The 15,853-nt window shown below is 36.1% G+C and overlaps 1 protein-coding gene across 4 annotated transcripts; it reads right to left on the bottom strand.

The window, feature by feature from the left end:
* Nucleotides 1-2,543: 2,543 nt before the first annotated feature.
* On the bottom strand, nt 2,544-10,318 carry LOC122307943 (DNA repair protein recA homolog 3, mitochondrial-like). Of its 4 annotated transcripts, none has more exons than XM_043121075.1 (9): nt 9,985-10,318; nt 9,854-9,919; nt 9,422-9,479; nt 8,841-9,058; nt 8,040-8,127; nt 7,276-7,457; nt 6,785-6,931; nt 5,536-5,670; nt 2,544-3,223 (listed from the first exon to the last, which is right to left on the bottom strand). In XM_043121075.1, the coding sequence occupies exons 1-9, from the start codon at nt 10,039-10,041 to the stop codon at nt 2,837-2,839; spliced, it is 1,338 nt and encodes a 445-aa protein (XP_042977009.1). In that variant the 5' UTR covers nt 10,042-10,318; the 3' UTR covers nt 2,544-2,836. The 4 variants fall into 4 exon arrangements, with proteins under 4 accessions (XP_042977009.1, XP_042977010.1, XP_042977011.1 ...); XM_043121076.1 differs by having other exon boundaries at nt 7,285-7,457; nt 9,985-10,316; XM_043121077.1 differs by lacking the exon at nt 9,854-9,919.
* Between the last annotated feature and the right edge of the window lie 5,535 nt (nt 10,319-15,853).

Genomic DNA, 15,853 nt, shown 5'->3' with positions numbered 1-15,853 from the left:
GAAGGCTTTGTTACGACAACAAGGCTTGTCGAAAGTTTTGGAAGGGAAGGTATCCGAGGATTCTCCTACATCGTCAAGAGAAGAAGATGAGAAGGCACATAGTGCCATTTTGTTGTCACTATCAGATGGAGTTTTGAGGAAGGTTGCTGATGAGGAGACTGCTTCCGGTCTTTGGTCCAAGCTTGAGAGCTTGTATATGAAAAAGTCGCTCACCAACCGTTTGTATTTGAAGCAGCGACTATACACTCTCAAGATGAGGGAAGGTACTCCTATTTCCGATCATCTAGATGAATTTAATAAAACTATTATGGATCTAAGGAATATTGATATTAAGCTTGATGATGAGGATCAAGCATTAATTTTGTTGTGTTCGTTGCCGGTATCATTTGAAAGTTTTGTGAGCTCAATGTTGTATGGTAGAGATACCATCTCCTTGGTAGATGTAAAATCTGCTTTGAATTCTAAGGAGTTGAGAACAAAATTGTGTGTACAAGGCACGAACAATCAAGCCAATGGTTTGTTTGTGAAATATTCCTCTGGTGGTAGATCTAATGGAAGATGTTCGGATTATGGTGGGAGTAGTTCCAGTGGTAGCTCTAAATTTAACAAGAAAAATGTTAAATGTCACTACTGTCATAGATTTGGTCATTACAGGAATGAGTGTCCCAGATTGAAGGAGGAAAGTAAAAGTTCCTCCAATGTTGTTAGCGTTGAACAATCTAACAACTCTGATATTGTCCTAGCAGTCAGCAGCTCTAGTGGTCACTTTGGTAACAAGTGGGTCATGGATTCAGCTTGTACATTCCATATGTGTTCCAGGATAGATTGGTTCACTACCTATGAATCAATCAACAGTAACTCCGTTTTGGTTGGAAATGATATGGCTTGTGATATTGTTGGGATTGGTTCAGTTGAGATTAAGATGTATGATGGAATCGTTAGAACCTTGTCTAACGTTCGGCATATTCCATCTTTGAAGAAAAATCTTATATCTTTGGGCATTCTTGACTCCTTTGGTTACCAGTATTCAGCTGGAGGTGGAGTCATTCGAGTCTACAAGGGCTCTTCGGTGGTAATGACAGGGAAGAAGACAGATGGTCTTTATTTTCTTCAGGGCAGTACAGTGATTGGTGCAGCACCTTCAGATGTTCCAGATTCAGGTATTACTCATTTATGGCGCATGTGATTGTGCCATATGGATGAATGAGTATGGTCATTTATGAGTAGGCAATTTTTTGCTTTGTGTAATCAGAAGACAGAAAAACTTGATTTGTTTGTTTGCATTGTATTCTTGTAAAGCAGTGCTGAATCAGGTTTACTGGAGTTTATGTCTTTATGATTTTGTGGGGGTACATCTAGTGTGATGTGGTGCCCTGTTTGTACTCATATTTGTTGATGACCATTTGAAGAAGAGTCTGGATTTGTTCATCCTTGTTTTGTGATGTGTTTGATGTGTTCAAGCATTTGTGAAGGCTAGTGATCTACAGACAAGAAGGTAGAGCGTTGTTCATACCATACAGTTGGGTCCACTCCACAGAAATGGAGTAGCTGAATGGAATGAGACGGACTCTAGTGTGAGAGCACTAGAGTCCGCTCGAGCGAAATCGTCCAGAGAGTTTCGTTCGACCTCCGCTTGACTGTCCGCTCGAGCGAGAATGCAACCCTAACATGCGCTCGACACTCCGCTCGACGTCCGCTCGAGCGAATGTTCTGACTAGCGCCTTGTCCTATAAATACATCATTTTCTCTTCATTTTGAAGAGCCCTCAGCAGCCAAGTTAGAGAGAGTTTTGAGAATCCTTTTGTATACAATCCTAAGAGTCCATTGAGTGTATTGGGGCTTTAGGATTAAGGATTTTTTGTGATCAATACTCTTGTACTCCATCTTTGTTCATAGTGAAATTTGTTGAAACCGACCCCGACAGTGGACGTAGGCTCACATTGAGCTGAACCACTTAAATCTTGGTGTTCTTTGTGTGCTTGTCATTTATTTTGTTGCTTCCACTATTATTTACTTCAACTTAGCCTTTATTTGTTCGGTCCATTCCCAACATAATTTATGGGATCAATTATCTCATGCACATGAATAATCCACAAACCTTTTCTGTATTCATGTTATCGTTAATCTTCCACATGCAGACGTAAAGTTTTCAAATCTGCAGTCTTTGTTACTTCCTTGTTCCTCCTTCAAGTATCTAATCAAAACTATATAGTTCTTCAGGGGAGCATATTTAAAAGCTTCATAACCAGCACTGCAGCGGCCTTAACCCACTCGATCAGACACGTTCATTTTTTGGTTGTGATTTAATCAATTTTAAGTACCAAATCGGGCTATTGACATTTTGATGTCAAATGATTATTCGCTGTTAAAAAAAAAAAAATTGATAATTTGAGGCATTGTTTTTTGTTTTTGTTTTTGTTTTTTTTTGTTTTTTGCTGGGTAATATGGTCTTTTTTAATGTACGCACTAAGCACGAACAGCCTGCTGATACAAGAATGTATTGACACTACCCTACTTGGACAATGGCCCTACTTACAGGTTGCTGCTTCTGAACCAAAAAAACTTTCATTGGATACATGACCCATATTATATTGCATTACAAACACATTTGATTTACAACACAATTTGAAAACCTTAGCAAATGACTAAAAGAAAAAGTAGCATGTGATTCCGAACCTATGCCTTCCCAATAGTAAAACCAAGCAGTGTCCCACAAAAAAATGAGCATACCACCCATTGACGGGATAATGCAATGGCTGACCATGGGGATCGACGAAGCCCACCTGGGGGGTAAGGAGAAAAACCTCCCAGCTGTGCTTCAAGGTCAAATTTTCACTTAGGCTTCAAGAGCAGTGACTGCTTCCTCATCGGTAGAATCAGGTGAAACAGTTTCTTCTGCAAGATCTCCATTTGTAGCCTCTGTTTTTTGTTTCTCTTCTGTTTTGGCACAAAGTAGCTTCTCCTTGAGCATTGCAGTAAGTTCTTCCCTTACACTTTCATTCTCAGACAGAAACTTCTTAAACAAGTCCTTCCCATGGAAATTCTGGCCATTAAAATTGTAATATGAAGCAGCCTTTGAGATAATTTTGTGTTTCACTCCTAAGTCTATGATCTCTGCTTCCTGACATATACCCTTGCCGAACTCTAGTTCAAATTGGGCTGTTTTAAATGGAGGGGCAAGTTTGTTCTTCACAATCTTCACAAGAATTTGGCTTCCTACAGTCTGAAAAAAACAAACATGATAAGGATGCCTTAATTGCAAGAAAATTGTACCAAGATGAAACCCATTCCAAACAAAGACTAATTTGAATTACTTCTGGCTTTCCCCATGTTTTGAGGATGAGACTTGCAAAGGAAAAGATCAAGATATATTTAAAACAAGAACCTTTAAATAATAGGGTTCAGAGACCTAGAGAACTTCAACTCAGCTTTGTTGGCAAAGCAAGGTAGGAGAATTCTTCAGAATCCTTCTTCTTAACTGCTAAGATCTATAAGGAAAAGTACTTTCGAAATTCCTCACTGTTGGAGGCCAAACTGGGCAACACGCCCTCCTTGATATGGAGAAGTGTTTGGAGTTCTATGGGGTTGCTTAGAGAGGGACTCAGGTGAAGGGTGGGGAATGGTAACAAAATCCAGATATGGGGTCAAAGATGGTTGTCCACTCCATCTTGATTCTGTGTGCAGTCTGCAATTGCAATACTGAATGATGATGCTAAGGTCAGTGAACTCATGGTTGAGGACAAGAAGGAATGGAATGAGAACCTAATCAGAGGAAAAAGCTGATCATATATGCTGTATTCAATTGAGCAGAAGGGACATAGAGGATAAATTGGTATGGGATCCTTCCAATAAAGGCTTATTCAATGTCAAGAGTGCCTACTACTTGGAACAAGAAAGATCAAAGACTGTACAAGGGGAATCTTAAAGAGAGGCAGAGTCAGATAGCAGATGGAAGTATATATGGAACCTGAATTTACCTGGAAAGATGGAAGTTTTTATGTGGAAGGCAGGTAATGAGTTGCTAGCTACAAGGGGTAATCTATTTGTAAGGAAAGTAATTGATGAACCCAAGTGCCCAATTTGTTTTCAAGAGGAAGAATCTGTAATGCATGTTCTATGGCATTGTCCTGCTGCAAATGATGTCTGGGCAATAAATTTAAAAACTATGCAGAAATGGAGGACAGCAGAAGAAGATCTACTGAGTTTATGGGAGAAGTTGTCACATAAGCTAACTAAGCCAGAGATGGAAGAGACAGTAGCTATCATGAGGAGCTTGTAGATTAGAAGAAATATGTTCATTTTTGAAAAGAAATTTCTTAGTCCAAGCAGTGTCATGAGATCAGCAAGGGAAGCTTTGAGTGAATTTCAATTAGCTCAGTCTTTACCAGAGGGGCAGGAAGGGAGTAACAATGCAGTAGGAGGTGAGAAACAATGGGGACCACCAGAGCAGAGTTATGTAAAGGCCAATTGGGATGCAGCTTTGGATGGTAAAGTAAGGAAGATGGGGTTAGGAGTGATAATCAGAATGAAAAGGGGAGGTTATGGCAGCTAGCTATGATCAGAGACCAAATGTAGAACAACCAGCTATAGCAGAGTGTTATGCTTTGAGAAAAGCAATGGATTTATGCAGGGATCTGAACTTTGACAAAGTAATATTAGAGGGAGATGCACAGGTCATTATCAATACAGTGAATGATACCAATGAAGTTTTATCTTATTTTGGCAGCATCATTGAAGAGACGAAGATGGTCCTTCAAGGTTGGAATGGATGGAAGGTTCAATATGTACATAGAAGTACTAATGCAGTAGCCCACAACTAGCAAAGGCTGCTTTACAATTGGAGGAGGAGAAAGTGTGGATTGAAGAGGCACCAGTTTTTGTTTTAGCTAGTTTACAGAAAGACAAAAATTGTATTGAACACACAGTTATATGAATGAATGAGGAAAGTTTCATTTCAAAAAAAAAAAAAAAAAAGAACCTTTAAATAATAGTAGGAACATTATGACACGATGTATAGTACTGCACAGAAGTTAAAACAAAGCAGCACCAGATCTTTTAGCATTCTTTCTCAGCAATAATAAAAAGTTTGTACTAGCGGCTAGCCAATCTCAAGATCTGAAGCTGTGAGAGTGAAGAAAACAGAATTCCAAATCCCAAGAATATTTTAGGGACTCAGCATTCAATTTCACCAACCTATCCATAGAGCGATTAGAAACACCACACAATCAATACCCTTTTGATTGCTTCAGTTTGAGACTTTTGCTACATTGCTGTGATTGCTTAAGTTTACATCTTGTGGTGGCTCTTATGCCACAAAATGAGACCAAGAACCTGTTACCGAGCTCAAGTATACATGATTCAAACCAGAAGCTATAAGATTGGCAAGTTAGTTTAGTCCATCTTGAGCCAAGCAAGTCTCCAGGGAGACAAACTGGCAAAATTATACTACAACACATGCGAATAGAATCCAAATTACAGGTCATAACACCCTCTACAATTTCAAATTCATAATTGAGAATAGATTAAATACCATACCTCTTCACCCTTCTTGACAAGCCCTATTCTCCTAATATTAATGCGCACTGAAGCATAGAACTTCAAGGCATTACCACCACAGGTAACTTCTGTGGGCCCCCCAAATCCTCCAAAAGTAGAAAGCTTCGATCTTATCTGGAGATGCATGTAATCACATTAGGCAGGTCTCATCTCATCATAAAACATGCATAATGATCTTTCAATAAGATACCAGGAAAATCAAATTTCTTTTATGAGGACACATCACACATACTATAGTTTACTTCTTGGGATGGCAATAGCCCATCATTGAAAAAACCAAAAGTAGCTTATTATATCCTTCCGTTCAATTTGATTTACAACACACCAGCCATTAACAATCTCATATAAGTCAAAATTTTTTCCTTTTCTAATAATTTTTTTCACAGGATTTATATAAATTCCAAAACCTGCCCTTAAATGAATGAAATGGTCAAAGATAATAGAGGAACAAATTTAGGTTGGGAATGCCCAGCTGAACGAAACCCAGGGGCAGAACTAGGTGACGTGTTGGAGAAACAACACCCCCCCCCCCCCCCCCCCCCCCACAAAAAAAATCCAGAAATTCATAAAAAATAATAATAATTTTTTGAGGTTTATAAAAAAAATCTTTAGAAATTAACTTTGCCCACTTAAAATTTATTTTATGGTTTGCTCCCCAGATTAAACTCCCAAGTTCCACCCCTGATGAAAGCATTTTAGTTTCTTCACGCATATCAAATTTGAAATGAAACCCAAAATGCAAATAAATAAAAAAAGAAAAAAAAAAAGTAAAAAATATTTTTGTTTTTATTCTCACCGGGTGTCCAAGAAAAACAAGTATTCAATATTCGCCCAAGCTGACCAGGTCCAAGGCTGTCCCAGCTAAAGCCCATTTGTGACACCTCATACCATTGCGAGCCCAAGCACAACTAACCCAATGCCTCTCATCTCAAACTCGCTTCACCAAAATTATACAACTGGAAGCTAGAGTATAATAATTTTTTTTGACGATGCGGGAAACACCCACGGCAAAGCCCTTCAGACTCGCCCATGGAACCTAAACCCCCGTGGAGACTAGCACAGCAACCCACCACCATGACTTCCCACTTAAATCACAGTTTGATCCTAGGGGGAATAGAACTTGTGAGATGGGGCTCATGCACACAAGTTCACCCTTACCACTTGGGCTACCCACAGTTTATAAAAAATAAAATTGAGTGTCATGCTAGAGTATAATAAAAAATGATACCTGGTTTATAAATATCAATATAGTCTGTGAGAGTGACAAAGAGTGGCTCAATTTGCGAAGTGCCTGGCTCATCAATCTAGCCTGCATTGCCATGTGAGCGTCACCCATCTCACCATCAAGTTCACCTTTAGGCACAAGTGCTGCTACCTGTTATCATAAATACATCTATTATTGTCATAGCAGAAATAAAATAGTGGATACCTTTTTATATAGGTAGAAATAAAATAGTGCATACTGACTTAGAAATGAAAAAACCAATTCAAATCAGTAACCATCATGTGTGTGTTTATGACATATATGTTGCTATGCAATTCAAGTAAAAATAAATCTTGCAAGAAAATCCTAATGAGCTGATAAGGTGTTTCAGATAAAGCAATTAGAGATGGGAAGAAAATGTTATCACAAAAAGATTACGTAAGATAGTAACAAGCACATTCCCGCAGCTACCAATAATGATCTCATTCCAAGCAAAGTGAGCTTGAACTGAGCACCTTACTTACACTGTCAACAACAACAACATCAACAGAACCACTTCGAATTAGGGTGTCCACAAGACTGAGAGCTTGTTCACCACAATCTGGTTGTGAGAGAAGTAACTTGTCAGTTTTTACTCCAATAGCCTGGGCCAGAGCTGGGTCAAGAGCATGCTCAGCATCAACAAACACACAGTAACCTACACAGAAATGGCATGAAACAAACTTCATTTTCATTGAAGGAAGCTATAGAATAATTCTTTCAAACAGGAACAATTATTAAAAGCTCAACAGTCATTATATCTACACATGGTCAAATTGAAAAACCAGTCTTTTTTTTTTTTTGATATCGGGGAACCTCTCAGAGGCAGGGCCCTTTGGACCCACCCCTGCAGAGTAAACCCCGGTCCTGTGCACCGCATCCTCGGAAAAAAGCTAAAATTGGGGGCAGAAGGTGGAGGCCAGGACAAATGGCATCAAATGGACATTGAATAAAATTGTACCACCAAAATAGCCATTTCACTTATTATCCACAAAGTGATACTTTAACTTGAATACGCAGAGAAACCACCTACAAAGGAGATTTAGGGAAAAATGTCCCTCATACAGAATTATCATGTTTTGACATGAAGCCCAACCACCCACACTGTCAAAATTACAAAAGAAATACCTTAAAACTACTGTAATTGCATATTGTAAACATTCTCTAAAAGCCACAATTTTTCCCTCTTATTATTAGTGATGCAGCTAAAAAAGTGACTATAGAAGCATATAACAAAAACCTCCTTGCTTTTGTGCTTCAGCAATTACATGTAGAGCAAGAGTAGTTTTCCCAGAAGCCTCTGGACCATATATCTCCACAACACGTCCCTGCAGATATCCAATAAAGGTTTATTGTAAGTAGGTAAAACATATCAGACAGATAAAATAAAGTGTTTGTTCTGTATGTTCTCATATCACACATATACACGAATTGTGCATGTGTCTGTCTTAAAGAAAAAGAGAGAATGGAACATGCAATATAATATTTAGATGAAGAAAAGAGATCTCTACATAAGGTAACTGAAAGGAAAATGAAATAATATTAGAAAATTAATGTAACGACCCAACAAATGCTCAAGTCACATCTGAGCTAAATACTCTAAAAAACTGGTCAATATTACAACTAGATCCACTAGGAATCATTGTAAACCGCAAGAACTTCTCTCTCCTAGGCACTGTGGGATCCCCATTCATCACCTTTTCATTGTCTGTAGGTAGCACGACTTAAGTCAATTTAATACCCCGTATTTAGTATGAGAGGGTGGTGAATGAGATTCCATATTGCCTAGGAGGGAGAAGTTCTTGTGGTATATAATGATCCCAATGGGCTAAAAATTGCAACAATAGAAGTATAAGAACAATAAATAGCATACTGGCGCTACAAGGGAAAGGTGCTGAAAACAACAAAGGGAAAATAAACATCAAAATTACAAAACCATTTCTAAATTGCCAAAACAAATTGTTTACATTTCATCACAGAAGATTTTTATTAAACTGGAAAATTTCACTCTCAATAAACTTTCACGGAACAGAGAAGATACCTTTGGAAGTCCACCGGTTCCCAGTGCTATATCCATAGCAAAAGAACCTGTGGATACCACTGGGACCTGCCTCAAAGGGACAGAGGAACCAAGCCACATGATAGCCTCCTTTCCAAATGAGGATGTAATCTGGTCTAGGGCTTGTTGTAGTGCCAAATCTTTCTTAGACATATTATCTTCACTGGAATCACTTCCATCTGACTTAGACTTCCTTCGACCTTCAGGAAGATAGAAATTGATATTGTCAACGATCCACTAATTAATGCGTGAAACAAAATGGCAAATGGCTGAGTTCTAGGGAACTAATTCCTCTCAGATTTTGAAAAAACAATCCGCATTGAATCTTTTTAATCACATTATATGTAATTGTACCACCAAAATCTATTACATCCCACATCATACCACAACATTCATCAGTGTACAGCAGAGTAAATAAAAGCCAGAACTCTCCATGCATGCCAATTTTCTTTTATCTCTTATGACATGCCAAAGGTACTGAAATAAAATTCAACAACGACCTAAATCACCAATTTAAGAATTCCCAAACTATGGTTCTGTCAACAGCCAGATAATTTCAGCACCTTTTGAAGAAAATTCGCAAAACTGAGAAGATGTCCCCAACATGTCTCTTCTAAAGCCCTGCAGATAAGAAAATCCGATAAATAAATCAACTTAAATAAGTTTCAAATGTGCCAAACCAGGAAACTGTAAAAGTGGCAAATAAAGAGAGGAAACAATTCTATCAAAACCTTATACACATAGCCCAACAAAAGCATATATTTTTTTCAATGACCAAAAGCACGGGGAAAAAAAAAATGAAATGCTCATTTATGAAAATTCCCATTTTGTTGCCCAGAAAACAAAAGTCCGAAAAAGGTTCAAACTAAACATGTTACATTTTTTCTTTTGCCTCTTAGAAAAACCGAACTTCATTGGGTCAAACAGTTGCAATAGGCTCCTTTGCAAGAGGACCATTATCTTCAATGGTACTAAAACTTAGATTCCAAACTCACCAAACTTTCATTTCTTAAAAGTGCGCACACTTGCTCGGTGATCAACGAGTGTAAGAAACAGAGTCCCTGAATAAACATCGAATGAAAAAAAAGATGTAAAAAATGGTAGACAAATGGGTGAAGAGAGTGACCTCCGGAATATGTAGATAGCGCCTGAAGCAGGAAGCGTTCCGAAGAAGCCTCGCCATAGACTGTTCGGACTCCCAAAACAATTAACTTCTTCGGAATTGAAATCGAAGAGGCTAAATTGAACGAGAGCTTAACTGTGACATAAGTGCTTCTCCGAGAGAGAGAGAGAAAGAGAGTTTGTTCTTAGGGTTTTAATTTCCCTCCCTTCTGAACTCTTCTACGGCCCTGAAGGTGTAGTTGCAGGGAGTGAAGACTCTCCTGTTTGGGGCGCCCCTTTACCGAGTGTTGGAATTTTCGATTTTCGCCATTATGGTGGTTCCATTTCTGGAATTTAACATTTTTCTTTTTTATAACTGGAATTTAGTATATTAGTCGTTAACTTTTTAAGAGCGGCTCTACGGCATGAGATCCGACCGTGCAATTTTTACTTTATTGCAATTTTTAAAAAAAAAAATACATTATATCATTAAAAAAAACATTTCCTAACTGAATAAGGTTAAAAAAATAAAATCACTGTTAAAATCTCCATGTGTGACTTTTAATATTTTTAATTCTCTTAAAGAGTCGTGCTACATACAATCTATTATCCAACACATTCCACATACCCAATAGTACTGCAATGACATGGAAAAATAATTGTGAAAAGAGATATCCAAACAAAAACCATCTTTGTAGAAACCCCATACAAATAGAATTGAGAACCCATCGCAGACTCAAGCCTATCATCTGACCTTTTACCAAAAACATGAAAGAAGAACCGACTGAAAATGTGACCTTCATCGTTGGTGAAGCATGTATAGGTGAAGAAGGAATAACATGTACATTTTATTTTCTTCTTCCCACGTATCCATAAGCTTCATTCATTCGAATTTCTTCCCACAAATCCATCTCTTTTCTTTGGCACCAAGTAATTCTTCTTCAGGCATTTGATACGGTTTGTAATTTAGGTACCAAGTCTTGAAGCACACAAGGAGGATATATAGAAGACAGCTTGGATAAACTCGGATGTTTTTTAGATCTTTGTTGAATGGAATTTTCTTTTCATGTACCTAGGTTACATTTTTTGTTAGAAATTTTTGGAATGATCAAGGGAGATTTTTCCCAAAAATCTTGGGGAGGCAAGTGGGGGCTATTCATGTTTTTCTAATCACTTGTGGTATTAATGTTTTGGAAAATGTGACTCTCTTTTATTTTATATTTTGTAAATATATGTGGATGTAGATAATTTCTCATCTTCTATTTTAACTTGTGTATGGAAGGAACTTGAAGTTGGGAGGAGAGGCTAGAATAATTCTGGGCAAAATTGTTCTTGTAGTGTTGATTTCATTTTGTTTACTTGTTGCAAAACCATATTGTTAATGGAAGGGAAGGAGGAGAAAGGAATGAGAAAAAAAGAAAGGCAAGAAAGGAAGAGAGAGTTTTAATATATGTATGCATAGTGGTAAATAATTTAAATTAAGATATTTTATTAAATTTTAAAAAATAAGAGAGAAAAATTGAATAAAAATATTATAAATTTAAAAAATTATTTCAAAATAATTTTTAATATTATTTTTATTTTTTAAAATTTTAGAAAATAGTCTTATATTTTATGTTTTATTCAATAGTTTAGAAACATTATAATGATTAAGTAATGAGTAGATAAAAACATTAAAGATTTATATATTAATATCAATTTTGGATTAATTAATATCTAAAATGTGATATAAATATCACGTTAACCACTAAATTAAAACAAATTTAAAATAATTGTAAAATGAGAAGTTATTAAAAGAAATTTAAAAATTCGGAAGAAATATAAAAATATTGAAACTATTAAAACACATAAAGGTAAAACCTTGTCTCATGTGGGGGTTAGCAATTTCGCCTCATCTAGATACTTAAAATTTCACAGTATATTTATTAATAGTAATGAAGTAATTTTAATTAATATATTTTATTAGATTTTGAAAAATAGGATAGAAAAAGTTGAATAAAAATATTATAAAGTTCAAAAATTGTTTGAATATAAATTTTTAATATTATTTTATTTTAAAATTTGAAAAAGTTGTACTATTTTTTTGTGTTTTATTTTAGAATTTAGAAAATTTGTAATGATTAGATAATGATTAAATGAAAAAGATAAAAAGTTGAAATTAAAAAATATTTTGTATTTGAATGATGATTGAAAAGAAAATATCAAAATATATTCAAAAATACTTTAGAATAGTTGTGTTGCCAAACCAACACTTGGGGTCAGGAGTGTTCAACCGGGTACCGGACCGGGAATCCGGGTACACTCGGACCGGAACCTGGTTTTTAAATTCGAGCCGAATTTCGCACCGGGTTATGACCCGGGCCGGATTCCGGATCGGGTTATAACCCGGTCCGAAACCCGAGTAAATCAGGATTTTTACAATCCAGAAATCCGAGTTCAGGAATCAACCCCTTTTTTTTTTTTAATAACAAAAATGCATATTATTTCTTTTTCAAGAAATGGATAATGTTGAAATCGTAAAAAGCATATATATATATTTTAATCTAAAAGCCTATATTCTACCATAATTTTTCCAAACAAAATATTGAAAAGCATAATTTTTTTAATATATAAAGCTAAAATATAATTAAATATATCAAAATCGAACACTAAATTTTATGTAAAAATAACTAAAGTTAGAAACAACTAATTACCATGCATGAAAAAAAAAATTGATATTTATCATGTAAAATGCATGCAACATATAATGCAATTCCCTACATATTACATTATTTGATATTTATACATTACATTATAAAACACAAAATTACAATTTCTGAAAATTACATATCTAATGGTCCTATTTTACTGCAGGACCCATGAAAATGAAGAAAACTCAAAGAGAAAAAATAGATGATGGAATGGGTCCTTCAGGTCTACTAGCAAGCAATTCACTCACAAATCTACCTACAGTTCATCAAAAGAGAAAACTCATTATTAATGAAAAAGATGATGCCACCTATTCCATCTTATCAAAACATTCAAGACCAGCTGGCTTTCATGTAGTTAAAACATAGACCAACTTGAGGATAATAAATATGCACGAACCATTACATAACAAAATTTTTTCTATCAGTAAATTATTCTACAACAAATTGAGGTCTGGAATAAAGGATCATGGAAAGAATGTTCGATTGCATCAAGGTCCTTTCAGTTTCAGAGAACACTTGAATACAATGGAAGTTCAATAAATAGAGCTATGCTATGCTATCTAAAGACAGACACAACAATGCAAGTAAAAGAAACAAAGATCTATGCTTTGCTATCTAAAGCTATACACATGCTAGACACGAGGGTGCATTCTCAATACACCTCTACAAAGCAAACAAACAAACCCATGGATCCATATTCCATAAAACATATATATATACTCCTCAAAGATTCTACAAACCCAAATCTAAGCCATAAAACTACTCAAAGATTCTTTCATTTAAATATTGTCATCAAAACAGACCCAAATCAATAAAGTAATAAAATATCATTAAATCAACAAAATAGGCATTTACCTCTGTCAACAGGAGGAAATGGACTGCCACTAGCAAAAATGGCTCGGCCCTGTGGGGAACACAGATGAATAAACAGAAAAAAGGTCATCCTTGGTTATCTGAAGGAGAAACAATAGTTTAACAATCCCAAGCAAAACAATCGAAGATTCTTTATATAAGAAAAAAGAAGCTGCACATATGATATATTTGGCATGAAGAACATGAAACACTCAAGCATGCTTGTGTTAGCTGACTCCATGTATAAGCTTCCTCGGCAGTGCATTCAAATGCATATAAATATATATCTATATATATTTATATATATAATAGTGCAGTGCTTTATATGCGACCAATCTTTTAAAACTCTCAATTATTTGCAAAATGCTACCAGTCAATAAAAATAAGCCTGGTAGACAAAAACTAGTAAACCAGTACTTGACAAGCTGAAGTTCTAAAACCCATCACAACCGAATACTTTTCACACATTCAAACATCCTCTTTAAAAAAAAAAAAAAACTCAAAATCACCAAAGAGAGAACATAAAAATAGAGAAAAAAAACATACCCACGGATGAAGAAAACCCAGACAAAGCACCCAATAGTTGTGCACCCCCTAACAGAAAGCAAAGGGTTTCTCCCTTTGTTAGATCTCCCCGATAGCCACTGCTTTGGGACCAGCTGCAAATTTGGAAAAAGAAAAGAAAAAAACGCCGGAGTGATGAAATGGAATCAAATTCTTACACTTACATGAAAAAAAAAGGAGATATGCCTACGATGGCTATATGAAATGGAATCAAATTCTTACACATATAAAACTTGGTATCTGCCTGTGGGTAACCTTGTGGGTAACCTTCCATCGAGTATTCTGCCCAGCCGTGTCATTGGCAACAGCAGGCAGGTCGGTCCCCACGACTGATGAGAGCGAGAGGGACTGATGATGAGGCCGGTCCCCATTGAGTATGCTGCCGACAGAATGCTAGAAGATGGAAAGAGGGACAACCTTTCGATTGGAGAAGGCCCCCACGACTGATGAGAGCGAGAGAGAATGAGTACAGCGGCGGCTAGGATTTCAGAATGTTAGATGAACGAGAGAGAGACGGGGGGATATTTAGTCGGGGGGAAAAAAAAATTAAACCAAGTACCGGGTGTTTAATCTGGTACCTGGATTTTAAATCCGTACCCTGACCGCATAGGTCCAGGTTTTGCAATCTGGTAAAACCGGATTCCGGACCGGGCCGGATTTGGATGAACAGTCCTACTTGGGGCTGGTTTGGATACCCAAACCCAAACTATCTCATCTCATCTAATATAATCATTACAAATTTAATAAATTTTCATACAAAATATAATAAATAATTTAACATTTTCAAATCCTAAAACAAAACTAAAATTAAAAAATTATATTATAATAATATTTTATTCAACTTTTAACAAAATATCTCATTTCATCTCATCTAAACTCTATTATACAAATAGAGTGGAGCAAGGAAGTTAATTCACAATGACCTATGGAAAAATTCAAAGCATATATGAAGTCATGTAGTAGGACCTTAACAAGATGGAGTAATAAAAAAGTTTAGAGAAAATGAAAGGAATATTGATAGGAAAACAAATTTATTAAATAAGTGGCAAGAGGAAGAAAGTAATCTCAATGCGCCAGTTATTGAAAAGCTTAAGGAGGAATTGGGCGTTATGCTTGAACATTAGGACATTAAATGGAGACAACAAGCAAAAAAGGATTAGTATAACTGGGAGATAAAAACACTAGGTATTTCCAAGCTTGTGCAAACCAGATGAGAAAAAAGAGTTGGATTCACAATATATCTGATGATAATGGTAATGTTGTGTAGAATCAGGTCAAGATTGAAAGGGCCTTCATCAACTATTTTTCTCAAATCTTCAAATCCTCACATCAAGCCAAGGAGGTGGTAGTAGACAGTTTATTTCATATGGATAATCGGGTAACAGTTGAAATGAGCAATGATTTACAAAAACCTTTTACAAAAACAAAAGCGAAGGAAGCTTTAAATCAGATGGCTCCATTAAAGTCACTAGGCTGAGATGGATATGGAGCATGCTTCTACCAAACTCACTAGAATGCTCTTGTTGATGAGATATGTGAAGTTGTTTTGAGTTTTCTTAGAGGGGAAGAGATTGAACCTGATTTAAATTTTAGCTATATTGCTTTGATTCCCAAAGTGTCAAACCCAAGGCTTGTAACTGATTATAGACCTATTAGCCTATTAAATGTTTTGTTTAAATTGATTTCGAAAGTATTGGCTAATAGGCTAAAAAATGTTCTTCTTGTCATTATATCTAGAAACCAAAGTGCTTTGATATGAGGTAGATTTTTTACCAACAATGTAATGGT

The sequence above is a fragment of the Carya illinoinensis genome, chromosome 4, assembly GCF_018687715.1.
Source record: "Carya illinoinensis cultivar Pawnee chromosome 4, C.illinoinensisPawnee_v1, whole genome shotgun sequence".
NCBI lineage: Eukaryota > Viridiplantae > Streptophyta > Magnoliopsida > Fagales > Juglandaceae > Carya > Carya illinoinensis.
Note: the sequence above shows the minus strand (reverse complement) of the source record. Positions and strands in the feature narration are given on the sequence as shown.